The sequence below is a fragment of the Dermacentor silvarum genome, chromosome 11, assembly GCF_013339745.2.
Source record: "Dermacentor silvarum isolate Dsil-2018 chromosome 11, BIME_Dsil_1.4, whole genome shotgun sequence".
Taxonomy (NCBI): Eukaryota; Metazoa; Arthropoda; class Arachnida; order Ixodida; family Ixodidae; genus Dermacentor; species Dermacentor silvarum.
The window spans coordinates 20,194,814-20,214,012 of NC_051164.1; the positions used below are offsets into that span (position 1 = coordinate 20,194,814).

The 19,199-nt window shown below is 47.3% G+C and overlaps 1 protein-coding gene across 1 annotated transcript; it reads left to right on the forward strand.

The window, feature by feature from the left end:
* Positions 1-35: 35 nt before the first annotated feature.
* Positions 36-18,779, forward strand: LOC119432890 (glucose-induced degradation protein 8 homolog). Its single transcript, XM_037700041.2, has 4 exons — positions 36-387; positions 1,780-2,015; positions 7,864-8,049; positions 18,180-18,779. Exons 1-4 carry the CDS (start codon positions 354-356, stop codon positions 18,456-18,458), a joined length of 735 nt encoding a protein of 244 aa, XP_037555969.1. The 5' UTR covers positions 36-353; the 3' UTR covers positions 18,459-18,779.
* Positions 18,780-19,199: the final 420 nt, after the last annotated feature.

The following is a 19,199-nucleotide window of genomic DNA, read 5'->3' on the forward strand; positions in this document are numbered from 1 at the left end:
GCACTCGCTAAAGGAGCGCGGAATTGTGGGACAGCTGCTGTTGGTGCGTGCGTTTGCCGTGTTTGCTTGTGTATGTGCGCTGCTGCTGCCTTGGGGATCGGCTCTGCTGCTGCTAGTCGCACGAGACACACCGTCTTTTTGTGCGCGCAACTCTGCCTGTGCGGTAGTTTGGCGCCTTGTAAACGAATTATGGTTTCTGTGCATGTCGCCGAGTGTGCCGTGAGTTGCCGACATCGTCGCGACTAGCTGCCCGACCCCCCCACAACTCGCCGAGAGGTCCGAGAGCAGCCAGTCTTGTAGACGCGCTGGTTTACTACAACGTACCGAGCAGCTGGGTCAGCTGAGCCGCAGCCATGAGTCAAAGCTCGACATCTCTGAGCAAATCGAGTGAGTAATAAAATATATGTGAGTTTGGAAAAAAAAAAAAAGCGGTAGTTGGTCACATTTCACAACCACGACTTTTTCAGCCGTGCGATGAGCAAGCAGTCCTAGGTTGTGCCAACATAGAGGAGGTAGTGGTGCCAATTTGTGTACAAAAGTTCCCAGGTTTCATTACGCATCCGATGCATTTGGTCGCATTGCTGTAAGGCTGGCTTTCCAAATGTAAGGGGAGATATATCGCATTTACAAAAGGTTCTCACACGCTTCGGGCGCCTTTCGAGTGTTATCTCTCTCGAGGCCATAAGTTATGGGTGTTTGGTAATACGAGCTGTCGCTAAAATAAGTAGTGAAAGGGCCGACACCCGTCCTCACTGTGTAAAGGTAGTGTTTGGGAGGCCTTCGCCTCTGATATCTGAACGGTAGTGCGACTCACGTTGATAGCACTGCGCCGAGCTTTTTTTGCTTGCACGTCCGAAAACCTAGCGCGCTGCGTTGGGGCAATGCGGACGATTGAAGCAAGTCAGATAGTGAAAAGGAGCCTGCTTTGAAGCATTTTTCTTCGTTCCCACACGCTTTCCTAGCTTCCACGCGAAACTGTGTTCTTGATTGTGGTTTCAAAGTGGTTATTCTTGAAATTAGTTGATTGCAGTACCTAAGAACAACAACCGCGTCATTCTTTCTTTTTTTTTTTTTTAACTTGCTGCACGTAGTTGAAAGATAGTCCTGCATTCCAAAACAATTTTCGGCTGAGCCACTTAGGTCAGGCAGTGAAACCAGCTTGAACTGACATTGTACAGATTAAACACGTGATAGAGGGCTGAAGGAATCAAGGAACCAATTAATAAAGGTTTTCTTTGTAATACGTGTTTCTTTTCTAATATATTTATGCACTGTTTCTTTTCTAATATATGTATGTACTTAGTAAAGCGAATTCATCATGAATTCGTACCTTGTGAAAGTGGAAGCAAATTGCAAACTTGTCACGCATAAATTTTTCTGCAATTCAAATGAACCTGGAAGGAACCATGATTACATGCTTTGAACAACATTGTGAGCATGGTTTTTGAATTCAGTCATGTCGTGTACATCTATTCTAGATTTTTACTAAGACCAGCTGCTCATTTGATCATGAGGCTAGATGTAAACGATTATGGTCTGAGAAAATCAGACAGCCCAAGTGTTTGAGAGCTGCCTGATGTAGGGACAGGAGGTAATGATACGAGACAACAAACCAGTTTCAGCATTGAGGTGGTTTGAGAGCAGAAAAATTAAGTTCCATGCAAAACCTCGGTTAATACCGCAATAGTGGTGCAGATTTTGTCAACTTTTGCTTACACTGTTCAGCTCAAACTACACTGCGAACTAACTCATCAGAGGGTGATGTTGGACACTGTGCAGGGTCCAGCGACAAGGCAGCACCCAGCACAGAGGAGCCAAATCGGGCAGAGTGGCTGGAGAGGTTAGATGGTGTTCACCTGCACCGCAGTGATTTGAACCGGCTAGTCATGGACTACCTGGTCACCGAGGGCTTCAAGGAGGCCGCTGACAAGTTCCGGCTCGAAGCTGGCGTGGTCCCCCCTGTATCACTTGACTCGCTTGACGAACGCATCCGGATACGTGACTGTCTGCAGGAGGCAAGCGTGGCCTTTATCCTTTTGTGTGTCGCCATATTGCAGAGGTTCTAAAAGCAGATGCATGCACTCCTTTTCTTCCCTTCACATCACTCTTCACAAATCCTATTTCTCCCCTGCCCTCCCTTGTGAATAAGCGGCTACGCTGGTGTGCTGTTGTGTACTAGGTTGTCTGTTCAACTCCTGGCTATGGAAGCGTAATGCAAAAAATGCTCATGTATGCTGCATTTTAAAGAATCCTACAGGTCAAAATTATCCCTAGGCGTGCACTATGATGTCTCACAGTATGTGTTGCTTTGGGGTGTTAAAACTGTTCAGTCAGTCTTCTTTCCAATTGCCCTCCTTGATAGTAAATAGCAGTTGACCAAGCCGACCCACCTTCCTTTCCTGTTAATATATATTTTTTTTCTTTCTGGGACAGAAAATGATTAGAGAAGAAATCTGAGTTGGCGGACATGGTCTTACATGTGGCACTTAGAACAGGGGATGTAATCTCAGATGATCACTTTCTGAGATTATTTCGCTTTCCCGAGAATCGGCACTGGGCAAACGCAAGAACGAAGCTCTCATTGGCTGACTTTTGTGAAATCTAGCGGAAATGATACTATTTCCAAAAGGGATCCCCCAAGAATACGTCCCAAGGTATATCTACTCAGTGGTTTCCTCTTCTGCAGTATTGTTCAATTCATTGTGCATGCACCTTACAAACTTACTATTTCATGGCAGCTCAGCGCAAATTCTGAGCTTGTGCAAAATGAGACTGGGCACCTCTTGTGCAAAGCCTTAACTACCTCCTGCCCAAATTCAGTCACTGCTGTCAATTCTTTTTGCACAAGGTGTGCACTGTGTAAATCGAATGGAACAGTGCAGCTGCTGCCGTTGTTCGCTCATGAAAACATTGGCAAACTGCAGTATTGGTTGAACTGGTTCAGAAAGTACAAATGGATTTAACCTTGTTAATGCCATGCTCGAGCATACCCTACTGGCTGCTAGTACTGTGGGGTCTCATACGTGCTCTTGGGACAAAGGAACAACACAGTAGTGCAAACAATCAAAAGGGCATTTATTGCACCTTTCATACACTAATACACGCTAGCCGAATTACTATGCGTAGAACATTCTCACGGGCGCGCAACAAGCCAAGGCAGTTCGACTCGGCGCGACCAGATAGCGAGCGAATATGTTCGCCCCATGCTATGACACCACTGCCTAGTCGTTCACGTGTACAGTCACGCGAACGGTGGCATGTTTGAACGATCCGTGTTCGTCCATACCGGTGCCCTGCTCCTAGCCACGTGAGACGGTCTCGCGAAGCGTGGGTCGGCACACGCGTGGGATGTCCGCATCGCTCACCGACCCCAATCCGAAGAGGAAGCGCCTTCGACCTTTTGCTCCCAAGTCACCCCGCCGTTCGGTGGCGTTAGCATCGCGGCACTCGCGCAATCTCTCGCAATGCGCCGCAACCACTACAACCGCCGCCGGCGCTTTGCCACGCGGAGAAGCCAGATTACAGGAGATGCGAGCTATGCGGGGAAAACATCAGGGGACGCGTGAGAGTCGCGCATCCCCACAGTCCACACTGCGCCCGAGATAATTAGCAAACATGAAACATCCGTAGACTGGTTGCACCATCTACTGCGAATTTGTTTGAACTAAATTTTTATTGGATGTTTTATTTTTGTATGACAGACGGGGCAACAAAGTTTGTTGTGCATCAGTCTTACTCGCTTCTCTCTTTTTACGACGTGGTGGACTGGCACAAAAAGCCTGCACATTTTATGAACGATGCAGAAATTCAAAAACTTCTTTTTAACTCTAAGTTAGAGGACTTTAATGTTGATTATAAGATGTCTTCAAGGGACAGTAACGGCAACGAAGAGGCCATGTTGCCAAAAGAAGACTAATTGGCATGTCTTTAATTATTGGATATATATATATATTTTTTATATCTGGAGTTTTCAGATATAAAAAGCTTGTAAAATATTCAGCCACATATACCGATAAATAGCATTTGAATGCAAAACCTGCTGATGTGTTACTTTGAAAGAAATCAAATTCATTGCACTTCGGAAAAATGTTTGGCACCCAAAGAGTTAATGGAGTTTGTGCGAATATGATTGACTGCGGAAAAGCGAGATGTGGTGGCAAGAGTGAGAAATTTGCAACAGTGTAATTAGCTTAGTGTGCCAGTATGATTAGGAAAGGGTACACTGGTCACGTCAGAAACTCCATCTGCTCAACGCACACTTCATGGATTGTGCCATTTCGATGGCAGCCTTGGTTCCATCCTCAGCCTCTTGTTTCTTTTCTTTTTGATGCTTTTTTCTGTGTCCCATAGCATTCTTTATTGCTCAACTGTCCACAGTTATTGCTTTGGCGACATCTCATGTGTCACTGTACTTGCCAAACACATATACCCCCAAAAACCTAGTGAACATCACCTGACCCATGGCCTTGTGTATAGAACACTTGGCTGGAATGGATCAGGGAGGTAGCGGGCGTCAGCCTGCCGCCGATGGGTGGCGGGACCCCTTAGTGTGCCTGTGTGCTTTGCAAGGGGCGCACAGGTCAGCTCAGAACCTCCATCTGCGTTGAGAACTCAACGTACTCGATGGATTGCGCCATTTCGGTGGCAGCCTTTGCTTCCATCGCTGCCCTCTTCTTTTTTTTTTCACGCGATTATAATTTTTTGGCAATTTTACCCAATTTGCAGTTTAAGTATCTAATATCTTTCACATGAACGTTGACCCAAGTTGTCTCCGAGCTTCGGCCACTAGATATGGGTTGGTTGCTGTCTTGCCAAGCAGACAATATGGGCCACGGAGTAGGTGCCCGAATTGACAACTTGCTCTTTGCTGCTGTCTAACCTGTAGACAAGCTTGGATCAGTTGGTGTGCGCTACTTTATACGTGTCTAAACAGACAACTCTGTCACTAGCTGCATATGTGATATTGGTTATACCTATTCTTGGCCAATCCCCCAGAATGGGTGTGCCAAGGTCACACAAGGGGTATGTAGCCTTAAATATGTTTAAGCAATTGCATGCCATCCGCAACAGATACCTCCGCAATGGCTGTGGCCACTTGATGGGTAGCCATTGCCACAAAGCTGCAGCCAGGATTCTAGGGATAGTGGGGGTTGCTACAGAGATTTAAGTGGGGTGCAGGGGATTAGGTTATACTGCGTCGTGGTATCATTTGGCATTGCAGTTGGCAGTGAGATTGCCACTTCGTGTGCGTGCTAATGTGCCCATAAGGTTTCGTGATTCACGGATGGCATAGGGATACAACAAATCATTGTAATAATAATCATGACATGTAAAACAGATCATTACCAATTACACATCCATCATGAGAAAGATTGCTGATCGCATTAATGTTGCCGGTTATCTCCAAAGAATGTATGCGCCGTCATTTTTAATGCGTTCAGATTCTTGGGGTAACATCAGTTTCTTCAGGGGGCTATCTATCTATCTATCTATCTATCTATCTAATCTAATCTAACTGTTTTCCCGCAGACCTAGGTCACTATGTAGTTCATGTTTGAATGGTTATAGCAGCTAAGGGAACAGAGCTTGAAACCAACTTGAGTCACTGTATGTGGCAATGTGTACATATGTGCCTTGCTTCAACGAACCTCTTTGCCGCCGAGTCACTGTAGATGCGAGACCGATCTTCAGTGAAACTCGTTAATGCTGACTTTATGTGCCGCTTTTAAATGAACGTCTTTCGTGCGAGCGCTTTAGCGAGCTGCACCATGAATTCACTGGGTATGCGCCGCTTTTCAATGAGCCTCTCGCCAACTTGTGTCCTCGAGTGTGTGGCAAGCGAGGGAACCATTCTCGGTGTCCTACGCACCGGCGTGCCATGCTTCCCTTCTCGGAGGCCACGTGCAAAACACGGTGCTGCGTGTTTAGAAAGAAGCGTGAGAGAGGAGCTCGGCTGCCACGTGACACGTTTCTCAGCGTTCGCATGCGCCATCGCGCCGTGCATTTTGAAGGCCACACGCGAACTTCGCGGTGGCATTTCTAGATGGCGCTGAGTATTCTTACGGAAGCGCGAAAAAGGAGTCCCACTGTAGTACACGCCTCCCACGTAACTCATTTCTGTGGTGGTAATACGTTGTGTCGTTGTATTGATTTAATGCTAAATGCATTACTGTCGACAGTGATCATGAGATGGGTTCGGCCAAATTTTTCTGACATTTTAATTGGACAAACACACTTGATTTCTTGGATCTCGAGCATTCAGGCCTCTATGATCAGAGGAGCCAGGCGGGCCATCTGGCATTGTGACGTTGAAAAGCTTGTGTTATCTTTTTTCACCCATGATCCTTATCTGAATTAGATGCATCGTCTTGAAAAGCAGCCTGTCGCATTTACTGCCGCTGCCAGTAGGTAAAGAGAATGAGGGCAAATGAGACGCTCATTAAGTGAATTAAGCTGTTAAGGAGGCCTGCTGTAATTGAAACCAAGGACATGCAGCATTTAAGTTTTAATGTGTGGAGATGCACCAACCTCGTGCTTCTGTTTAGATTGGGGCTCAAGTGAAAAGAGAAACAACAGCACACAACCGGTGAAGACTCAAGTTTACGACCTCCACACATTGTGTTTGGTACTTTGCAGATCGAGTTATGGTAGTGGTTTACCTCTCTGCTTCTGTGGCTATCCGTAAATGATCAGATATACCAGGTTATCTATTTTAATGAAAACAGGCTTGTTAAAGCTGTCCTGTAGTAGCTATTGCAATTCAGTCATGGCAATTGAACTGCTTATAGAGGCAGGCGCAACTTGCAAAACAAATTGCAGCGATGTTAGCTAATTATAATACAAAAATTTATTAATCAGCTTTGTAATTAATCAGTTTAGAGCACATATCCCAATTGGGAAACCGAAGCCCATGAATGATGAATTAATTTCATTTATTAGATATCCTGAACTCAGCTCCAGTTTTGAGAAATATATATCCTCAAAATCTGTGGCAAAACGTATATATGTTACAGTTAACACATATTAAGTGGAAGTGTTTAAGCGGGAACCCAAAAGGCATAGTTGGGAGGTTTAAACTGTAATGTGTAGCTTTAACTGACCACATGCTTTAGGACATGCAGAAGACAATATGGCAAGTAAACTACCCAGTGGCAGCTTTATTATGCTTACATTGCAATGCGTTATGCAGTTCTTGCTGGCTTTAATTTTGATTTTCTAACACCTTATGGCTGGCACAGCATAGACTATGTCGCTTCTGCGCCAATAAACCTGATTTGACTAAAATTTTATAAATTTATATGTCCTTCTGTATAAACATGCTGTAAAACTGTTGTATTGTAAGTGGGCACAATCCTTGTCTAGCCAATGATTACTTTTTGGCTGTGACCCCAACATCATGTGCAGTGCTCATAAATTGAAACGCAAACAGCAATGAACACATTTTATGCTTACATAGAAGTGCCACACGTAATCACGCATTCACCAATTTCTAAGCGTGGAGTTGTAGCGGTGTTAGTATTGGATGCTCGTGATGGCCAACAAAGACGAGCACGATCGGCCAGGCATGAGCTAGGAAAAAGAACACTTCAGGCTACTGGGCCCGAACGACAGTATGCTGCTTTTCCGGCCAGCCGCCGCTGTTAATCTCTGCCGCTCACAATAGAAGATAGACTGCCGGCATCTACCGGCCGCCCGCAGAATTGGAGTTGGAAATAAGCCGCTCTTACAAATGCAGGTGAATCTGGAAACGAAATCATGCACTGGAGTAGTTTGGGAATTGTTTGTGTTTGAATTCATGAACACTGTATGCATATGTGATGTTGAAAGAAAGATTTGACTGTGCGTTATTGATTCCCTCTCTAGGGCCGAGTGTTGGAAGCAGTGGCCCTGCTGAACGGTCTGCGTCCTGAGCTGCTTGACAATGACCGGTGCCTGCTGTTCCACCTGCGGCAGCAACACCTCATTGAACTCATCCGCGAGGGGCGCACCGAAGAGGCGCTTGCCTACGCCCAGGACCACCTCAGCGAGTGCGGGGAGGAGAACCCACAGGTGACACACGAGACCTCGTGTAATGTTGAGCATGTTAGGACGCAAGGTCAAACAAGAAAAGTTGAGAACACGACCACCGTCCTATTGTTTATGCTTAAGCATTCAGACAGGATTAATTCAGTTGAGGCACCTATCCAAGATGTATGGTTTGTTCCGTGGCTGTTGTGTAGCTCCTCTGAAAATAAGCTGACACTTATTTTGACAGGACGGAAGGAAGACGACACATTGCTGAACCACGGACTGAATCTTTGTTTATGTTCAAAGAGAGTATATGAGGACTGATGACGGGAAGACGCGCAAGAAAATGCTGCTACATGTATCTACTCTAATATACGCGTTCATACGATTCCAGCCAATCTTCAACGTCTTTCTCATCGGTGCCGCTGAAGATGTCAGGATCCCGCTGACGCTGGGCACCGGCACATACGATGGCTGGAGTAACCGGTGGGGATGTCGGGCTGGGGTCGTCAGGCATGGTGGACGGCAGAGTTCGGGTGCGTAATTCCAGGATGGGGGAAAACCGCAGCACCTCCACCAGAATCTAATATGAATACAGGACAAGAGAACAGCAGGCAGCGTGTCTCAACCAGAGCTAGCAGATCAGGCAATCTCGAGCTCGCGCCTCCCGGACGACTGGCGATGTCGCTGCAGCGCCGGTCATTCCTCTTCACTACACTACATTCGCTCTTGTCCAACCTTGGTGCAAAGAACAGCTAATGTAGATACATATAGCATCATTCTTTTGCGTGTGTTTTCATCATTAGTCCTCATATACAGTAAAATTCAAATTTCATGGGACCAAAAAAATGTTCGAATTTACCGAATGTGGAATTATCGAGGGTATCAATAAAACAATAAACAAATGCTTACTACGTCAACACACTTACATTGACTGAATGAACCAGCAAATCCTGTTTCTGTTTTTCACGAAAGCGATGCTTGCTTTGACTGGGCTTGCTGTCATTGATCGCCGTCTCGGTGCCGAGCGTGAAGCCAGCGTGCCGAAAACAGTTGCAAAGCGTGCCTTTCATTACTGCCATCCATGCGTCTGCAAGTGTGCCGACAGCAGACCTAAGGTCGACGCTGTAAGTTTTCTCATTGTCTGAGCACACCACCATGCCGCTGAGCACACGTGACTTGTAAAGAAACTTCAGGTGATAGAGAGAGAGATAAGTTTAATGATGCGAAATGCAGAGAGGTCGGCCTGAGGTAAATTCCTCTAGCCAGCTACTCTGCGTTGGGGGAAGGGGAAGAGGGAAAGAAAGAGGGAAGAGGTGCATGATGGGTGACGATGATGAGAGAAGGAGGATGTGAACATATGGCAAGCACTTTGGCATGCTCAAAGTCTACAGTCCAGGCCCGTAGTTTTTAAAAAGTTCAGTAGTGCCTGCATGGCCTTGAAACTTTTGCTGTTGCAAAATATATCGAACGGCCTCTCTGATTGCCACTAGTTCTGTAGATGTTGTAGTCGTCTTGTTACACAGACGAAACCGTCGAATGACTTCGTGCGCAGGCACGACGAAAGCCGCACCAGACGCATACGACGAGACCGATCCGTCTGTATACACATTCACCGAGGAGCCATATTCTTTCGACATATATTCAAGTGTTAAATGTCTGAGGCCGACGGTAGGTATTCGCGATTGTTTAGAAATTCCGGGAATAGATAGACGCACCCGTATTTTGGACATTACCCATGGGGGCATACGTGGAAGGTCAGCAGGGGCAAAGTATGATGGTATGGCAGATTCTTGGCATTTAATGGCTCTTGAAAATGTGGAGTCTGGCCGTATGTCGGGAAGTGTTGATAAGGGGTGGCATCCATGACGGCACAGTAGTCGCAGGAATACTCGAAGAGGTTCGCATCGTAGATAGACAGGTAAAGGGGTGACGCGAGCCTCCTCAATTGTTCCGTAGGTTGAGGTGCAACGTGGAACACCGAGACATGTTTTCAGCATCTGTGCCTGGGCACTTTCCAGCGTACGCAAACATGACCGGCTCACCGGTCATGTGTACGCAAACATGAGCCGGTCAGGTGATGGATCACACCTTGTTCTATCAGCTGGAGGATTGCTCTTGTGGCCGGTGGCAGAAATTCCATCTGTACAGGCTTTAGGTCCTTAAGGGGACAGGTTAAGCCCTATACTCCCCATGTATTTTTGGGCATATTGTGGTGAACTTTTTTTCAGCATCTAATAGAGATATCGTCCAGAGGTTGATGTCATTTTGTTCAGTACTTTGTCTTCCATCTACTGAACCAAAAAAAAGTTTATTATGTAAAAAAGTGAATATTAAGGATTTTTTTCTTCCCAAACATGCTTTTAGGCTAATTTTTGTCAATTTTCTTCTTATTTCACAAAAACTATTCATTGTACAGCCTTAATTTTAGTTCAGTTAATTGCCGCCTAACCTTTAGTATGCACGCAAAAAATCAGCATGCTAGCTTTTGTCATATTGAAAACAATGGGACCGACATAACGAAAATTCTTGTTTTGAGAAAACTGAGTTTTTAAAGTAAACAATAACTTAAATCCCATGCGTTTCACTCTGCAAAAAATTTTTGACCCATCATTCAGTAGGAGCCAGCCGCATAGTCATCATCTTGGTCAGCTTCGTGCTTCTTTTGCTGTCGTTTAGCTTCCCAAGTCCGTTTTGTTGCTTGATGCGTTGCTCTGTCAGCGCATCCGCAGCACATACACCAGAACCAACGTTGCCAAAGCTCAACACATGGAAAATGCGTGAAAGGTGGGAAACAGCGTCTCAGGCTTCTCTTGGCTAACAACTTCAACACTGTTGCCAGATAGCTTTTTCTTTCAGCTAAACTTAGGAAAACTGTAGGTTTTTTTTGCAGAGTAACGCTGAAACAAAAGCTACGAAAATACAGCGTCCGTAAAAAGGGATGTGTCGCTGATCGCTTTGCTTTCAGAACACTTTTTTGGGTTGATATAAATTGCGCAAAATGAAGTGTGATACTGAAAAAGATGTAGAAAAGAATGTACTTTCATGTTTAGAAAAAAACAAAAGATTGCTTTTTTTCATGATATTCGCTTACCCTGTGCCCTTTTAATATGTCCATTCGCAGCGCAGTTTTTCCAAACATCATAACCTTTCGATTTTGGTGTTTGATCCTTCTGTCCAACTTGCCGACGTATTCGTGAGATAACTGCTGTGTTATCCAAGTCTTCTTGTTTGCCTGGCACAGAACAGGTAGGGTTGCCGCCGTAAAACACCTTTCATTTTTTTACTTCCCTATGACAGGGGTTCTGAAGCATGTTCGTTCCAGGGAACCCTGCTAAGCTCCATGAAGCGTCAAGGAACCCCCCCCCCCCCCCCCGAATTAACAGAATTAAAATGTCCTAATTAACCGAATGTCAAGTATCAAGAAAACAATTAACAAATGTATGACTACGTCAACACGCTTTTATTTACATCAATGAATCAGCAAATTATGTTTATATTTAGCACAAGACCAGTGCGGAAGCTGAAATTCTCGTCATCTCATGACTGATTAGCGCTAGCAGCGGCGAAGGCCTCATGCGCGTACAATCCTGATTAGTTTTTTGCCTGTAAGCTGTCGTCAACAAATTGTCCGTCCATCGCGATGTAGCCGGTGCTCTTAATCTTCGACAGCTTTGCACTGAGTCAAAGCAAAACTACTGCTTGCCGCAACCGCTGCGGACGAAACCGCGGCCGCTATCGACGCGATCATGGACGGCGACCTTGCGGTTCAGAAGGCAGGCGGCCGACGCATGCACCAAGTCAAAACGAAACTACCGTTCGCTGCAAGAAGTGCGGACGAAACCGCGGTCGCTATCGACGCTACCATGGTTGGCGACTACGCAGTTGTGAAGGCCCGCAGCCGACGCGCGCACCGAGTGAAAACGAAACTACTGTTTCCTGCAACCGCTGCGGACGAAACTGCGGTGGTTATCGACGCGATCATAGATGGCAACTACGCACTTATGAAGGCACGCGGCATGCCGCCAACGCGGTGTTACGCACGGCGATAAATGCAAGAATAAGGTCTTTAAGGGCATAATTAGGCACAAAGCGCTCCGGCGTTGCTGTCAATCACGTGCTGCGCACGATTGCCGCTGAGGACCATGGTGATGCGGACTGCGCCGCTTCATTTCGGTTGGACACTAGCGTCGTTCTTGCTCTTCTGCGGTGCGTATTTGCGATGCTCCACGCGTTTTTTTTTGTCTAGTCTCAAAGGTCGCTCTTGTACGCATTTGGCGATACATTGTGAAGAACATGCGTGCTCGCCTTGTCTTGGAAGCACCGCCATTTTGTTTAGGCATAGAAATCAAACCGCAAGAGAAATTGTGGAAGCTCACTGGGTTGAAAAACTGAAGGAAACATGCATCCGTCATCCTTCTGTTTCATTCTTAGATAAAGAGAATTCGCTCCTGTCATCATATCTTTAACGCATTATCGCCTTATGTGCTTGTTTTATTAACATTGCTGTTTTTTATGCTGACCTGATAGCGGCACTTTATGACAAGCGTTGTTTATGCGCTATTGACGTGTTCTATTGACAGGATCGCGCAGATCTGTGGGTATTTAAGCTGGTGGTTCTTCAATAATAAAATCAGTTGTTAGAAAGCACTCGTCCTTGTGTTCTCCTTTTTCTTCGTCCCTGTTTGTTTGCGCAAGAATTTTAAGAAAATGAATTTGTTGCAACTAAACCGACTCGCAGTTATGCTTTTTTTTTTCTTTTTTTTTTATTCCTCCAACGTATAGGTCAGTGCGCACGCAATCGGCACCTACGCTATCTACAAACAGGAGAAATGTGCATGTTGGTAAATTACGGCCTCCGAGAGTTAAGTGCGAAAGCTTAGGCGCGCTGCCAGTTTTCGGAGGTTGGGTGGCTACAAGCTGCTTGCGAATTTATTGAGCAGTTCGCGCGTTGTTGTTACGCGCTGTGATGTGCTTTTTGACACTCGGGCATGAGTAATGGAGGTTCTGTAGATCGAGCGCACCTCGTTTTCGCCGTTTTCGCCACTTGGTAAGCGCGAGACCACAGAAAATTCATCAGTGGCTCGCGGAACCCCGAGCAGGGGCCTGCGGAACCCCAGGGTTCCGCGGAACCCACTTTGAGAACCCATGCCCTATGACAAGTATCGGAAGCTCCTCTCTGCCTGGCATGTTGCTACCAATGAGGACAGTCAGCTGTTCCTTGCTGTGTCACCAGCAAGCGCAAGCATTTTATTTGGGAGCATTTTGTAAAACAACCCAGATTCATCGTAGCTGAAAATGTTCTCGGGCGCAAACTGCTGCAACAAAGACTGCAGCTTTCCATTGCGATACTGCGCGATGGCTGAATCGTTGACTACACCACTTTTGCTGCATATCTTCTTGAACTTGAAGTCGATTCTTGAAATTTCTCAGCCAACCATCACTGAACTTGGAAGTCCTCAACGTTCCTTTGAAGTGCAAGAACCTGCACCTTTTGTTTCAAGATGCAAAGCAAACTGGCACACGCTTGGCGATCACGGCATTCAGCCACTCGAGGAAAGCCTCTTAAAGCTTCGGGTAGACACTCTGACTTGCATTCTTTTTTTGAGCTCCGGTTGATTTTCCAGTCGCTTCCAATATCTTCGCCTTATATTTGAGGAAAGCCAAGTCGTGACTTTCCTCAAATGATGGCAGCTTTTTTTTCTATCGTCGACCTGTGGTAGGGCTTTGCATGCCTCGAAACCATCAGGGAGGATGACAACAGCGAATCCTCTCAATGAAAAGCACAGCACCAAACAGCAGAAAGCTCGGTAGAGATCTTCGAAGCAGCTAGGCCTAGCATTGCAGAGCGCACAACGGCACAGCACGATCACTCGACCACGTACAGTGTAGATCGGTTGTAACGTAAGTCGTCGGAGTCATGAATATCTGCGCTATAAGCGGTACCGCACTATAACCAAAACAACGATTTTCAAGCCTTGCACGTATGCAAAACATGTAGACCAAGCAGCCGCGCGTATCCGAGAATAGAAGCCTGCGACTGGGAGTTTTGCATCTGTTTAAATTTACGATCATTGAAAGGTTAATGTCCAAGTACCCACGATCTTCGCATGAAGCAGAAAAAGTAATAATTTTCAAAAAATGGTCTCAGTTTCGCCCGAAAGGCGAAGCATAAATTGTGATTGCAAATTAGTAGAGAGCTATAAGGAGTAGGGGTAGTAGTTTTATCGGCTGCATAAACTTGACACATTCGCTTACTAACTGAATTAACAAGCGAGGTGTCAACGCGCACAAGCAAACATGAATAGACTCGATGACCGCAGACAACCACTGTCAAAATGTGGGCGTGGGGAAACGCGGCCGCCGCAACGACTGAAGGTTCGTGCGGTTCAATGGAAACTGAGCGGTGTAAGCACAGCGCATACAAAGGTCAGAGCCGTGTGAAGATCGCTTTCAAGATACGGTGCGCGCGACAACACTGACAGCCGGCACAGGCGCAAACGCATTTGTTGGCAGAGTAGAAGCCGCCCCCCCTCCCTCCCTCCCGTGCTGCCTTCCCGCTTTGCTCCTTTCGCATGGGAGATTGCGTCGCCAGTTCCCCTTGCACCCGGTTGCAAGATATGCATTTGGTGCCACAGCACAGCGTCGCCCCCCCCCCCCCCCCCTTCCTAAAGCCCCTCAATAGAAAAGTAGCGCCATCTCCTCCTCCTGCGCCGGCGTTCACTCTCTTGTGCTGACTGTGGCTCCCCCTACGTGGTGCTGAACTAGCAGACCCTCTCCGAATGAAACGCGGTGGCTACGTGTCGCTCGCGCTCTTTAACTCTTATTTTGATCGGAATTTTTCGCGTTATATTATGACTGGCTGCCGAAACAACGAGAGGATGCATAAATGCCGTTGCACTTAGATGGCTGTACTATTAGCGGTGATACAGTGACCCTAAAGACTCTAAGTCGGGCTTTAACTGAGCCATGCCACGCGCGACCTCGGCGTTGGTTGACCTAGCGCCGTCATCTCCACGTTTCAGTAGCTCCAGTCCCTCGTTGGCTAGCGGCTAACGTGCACAGCGGGCCTCTAACAATGACTACGCTGCGGGAGTGAATGATCCACCAGCTGTATATATGCAGTTGTCTTACAGGTTTCACTGACTAGTGAGCTACCGATCATTCGGCGGAAGCGGTCCGTCGATAATGAGGCTAGTGGCTTTGCTCGCTTGCAGGAAGCCTTACACTACTCCACTCATTTTTTTCTTTTTTTCCTCGAGGATCTAGGACAATAGCGACAAGTTTTAGCGACAAGAACATTGATCTTCGCCGACCACCGAGTTGAGTTTTTGCTGAAGGTGCAAAGTCGCCCTAACTAAATAGCCCTAATAAGTTTGTCTTTCCGCAGGTAAGCGCCCATTTTTCCATACGTACCGTCACCGCTTCGTAACATACTGCGATACACTCAAAACATGCCGTTCGCACACATTCAGGCCACACAGACACAACACCATGGATTTTATAACCGAGTCAACAAAAACCATGTGCGTTTGAAGACATGATGAAATCCGGCCACCAAAGTTGCAAATGCAGCGCGAACAATGCAGCACTTAGGAGGCAGAAAAACTAACGAAGCCTCACACAGCAAGTGGCAGCATGTGAGATTAGGGATCATTGAAGAATCGCTCGCTTACCTCACACAGCCGGGACCATTGGTGTGGTTGAAATCAGCCCGGCTGATTCTTTGAAGCCAGACCTTCCTCTGCGCCGCGTCTCGCTTCGCAGATGGAATCCGGAAGAGTTGCTTGCCGTCTGTTTCGCGTGTTCTGCACCCAAATGCCGAGCAACACGGCATCGCGAACACTACGCCTTAAAAGCGTAAAGGAGACGCGATGCGTGTTGCCTCCATACACCGCTCGCAATGGTCTGGCACCGCGATGGTGGCGGGAGCAAAAAACAAGCAAGAAAAAAAGCGCGCGAGAGCACGTGACAGCATTCGGCCAATCGGAGGGCCGAGCGCCGAGAGAACGGGCAGGAGAGGAGGAAAGCGGCGATCTTCAAAACATGGCGCTACTTTTTTTTTATTGAGGGGCTTTACCCCTTCCTTCTTCCCTCCCATACCTCCACGGCCTTTCACGCGATGGAAGTCGCGTTTGCTCTCCGCTGTGCGTTCGCTTTCCGTGAAGGCATGTGACCGCGCGCTTAAGCGCTTCACTCGCAAATATGGTGCGCGGCGACGATTTTATCGCCTTTGGACTCATGCTCCACGTCTCGTGCTCCTCCACATCGCCCTCGTTGACCTCCTCTCCCATTGGTGGGCGCACCTCGTTGAGAAGTGTGCTCGCTACCGCACTTGTCGGCGAGATTATCCCGCGGAAGCCGCATTATAACCGGTCTTTCGTCTCACACGGCTCACTGTAAGCGGTATGCGTATACATGGAGTGCTGTGGGAAAAATGAACGGGAGCCTGAAAAAAACGTACTATATCCGGTCCTGCACTATAAGCGGTTATGTTATAAGTGGTCTTACTGTATAAAGCTCGCCAAGGGGACCAATCACCATGTGGCAAAAAACAAATGTCTATGGCCACAGCGGATCGGCATACGAGACTGCTGGTTTGAGGTTGTGAGATAATCAAAATGGCGGTAATGGTGGCTTCGATTCATGCCGTCCTGGTGTCATGCAAAGAAGTCCTGTAATTTGTGCGGCAGATGATTTGAGTGTCCGAAATTTCAGATGTCCTTATACATTGGCTCTATGGGGTATGTGGTGGTGCCGCGGATGTGTCCGAATAATCGGGCGTCTGGAAAAACTGTCGTTGACTGTATACCCTTTGAATGTAAAGATTCAGTTAGTACTTCAGCAATGTGCCGTCTTCCTTCCATCCTGTCAAAATAAGTGTCTGCTGATTTCCCGTAAAGTATGAGCCAACTAGCTAATTTGAGAACATCATTGTGTAGCTCCTTCAGCTTTTTGAAAATTCTAACTTATGCAGATATAAAGCTCAGCGGCGCCTCATCCACTTCACTGCACTCATTATCCTATTTACGTTGATGGAATAGTTACCGTAATCGGAAACAGCATTCTTTCGTAGTTTATGGAAAAACTCAACATGAAGACTGGACGGACCATCCTGTCGTCATGTTGTTTGTGTACTCTAGTGTTGCAGATATGTCAAACTACCCAAACCTACTAGTTCAGCTTTCTTTCTTAACCAGCTTACTTGCACCACACAGTGGCCGTGACAAAGGGATTTAGTATAGGGGAGACATATCTGAGAGCAGCCGTGCTGGCAGTGATGTCTTCTGGAGCCTGTAAAATGTATAGTGTATGTTGAGAACGGGCTAAGCCATGAATGTGGCAAAACTGTTCAAATTGTTCATTTCATCACACCAGAATGAAAGGCAAACAGGAAGACATAAAGATCACCACTTACGCCTGATTGCTTTAAAGTGTGTCGGGATAAGGGGGGGATGCCAACGGCCCTCTGCCTCTGCACACTGAACACCGCGGTTGGCCCATGCCTGCCCATCAACCGCGGTCCGGTACAAGCTCGAGGAAACAATAGACAACAACCACGTGTACACTCGGAAAGCATTTATTACGACTGCAACTAACACTTCGAGCAGGCCAGCTAGCTATACTTGACATCGCTGAGGGTTCCCTGGAAGAGAATAATACACTAGGTAAAGAAGGGCTTCCGACTTACCAACATGGGAAATACGGGCGGCCGTGGCATTTGCTGCGGCATGAACGCGGTTGACTAATCACGTGCGGGAATACGGGAGCGGCGGCGGAGACTTCCGCTATCGCCGCTTGCTGGGGACCAAAGAGACTCGGGCGATGTCAGCGGAATCTCACGTGACCCACCCGGTGGCCCTGATAGCGCTTGCGATTCCCGTGCGCCGCCCGCGGAAGGAAAGTTTCCCCTCTCCCAATTCTCCCTAGCGCACATGCGTTCACTGCGTGTGCGGCGGTCATGGGACCCGAGGATTTCCACAAGTGAGATGTGTGATCGAGGCGTAGCCGGGCTGTAAGTGAACTCTGGCCCTAAAGCTAAGCATATGTGAATGAATCACTCCAGTGTCAAACACAGTGGCAGATGTAAAAAGGGAAATTTTCCCATCCAGTTCACTTTGTTGTGTTCCCATTTTGTTGCAGCATGACTGTACCGTTTGCTCTTTGCACAGGTGTTGTCTGAACTGGAGCGGACTCTGGCCCTGCTGGCATTTGAGGAGCCACAGACGAGCCCATTCGGGGACCTGCTTCACCCGTCACAGCGGCAGAAGGTGGCCAGTGAAGTGAACGCTGCCCTGCTGGAAGACCAGAGCCAAACGCGGCCGCAGCTGTCCGTAATGCTGCGCCTGTTGCTCTGGGCGCAGGACCAGCTGGAGCAGCTGCCTCCAGGAGCGCCGCGGTTGCGCTACCCGAGAGTCACGCAACTGGCCGACCCATTCCCCCAGCAGTAGCGGTAGAAGGAGCGACAAAGACATGCCATTGTTCTTTGCCCAAGTGGTTACTGCACTGTTCACTTCGATGAAAGCTCTGTGCGCGAGGACAAAAAGCTGCACTTCAATTGCCCGTCTGCTGTCTATCTGCACGTGTGCAGAAGGCAAGGTGACCTTTCTGCGACGACCAGGCACATCTGCAGAAAGCACTTCAGTTGTGCGACAATTGGGCGCGCCCGCAGAAGTGGTTCTGCTTGAGGGCTTGTCCACTATTCCCGGTGGATGGGAGGAGTTGGCAGACATCACCCTTTTTTTGACATAATAAATATGATTTCACGCTTGTGCTAGCTGCATCATTGCACTCTATATCCGCTACGGTAACCAGGTGGCTGTGGCATTGCACTGCTGAGCTCGAGGCTGTGAATTCAATCCTTGCGGTGGAATCCAGATTTCGACGAGTGTGCAATTCAAAAATACTCGTGTACCATGCATTGGGTGAGATGCTATTCGAAAAACGTGTTTTTTTCAAAAATTATCTATTTTTTTGTTTCACTTGTTTTGATAAGTTTAGTAGCTCTACTGCTACGAAAATAAAAATCAAAGCCGAGACACAACTGGAAATGGGTTAAAATTGCGTTTAAAGAACACAAGGTGGCTGTTACAAGCCCGGAAGTGTGCCGTCTTCTAGCGTCTCGATACAGTGTACTAGTACACTTTAGTCTCGCGGACGACAACGCGCGGCCGCTCGCTCGCATGAGGAAC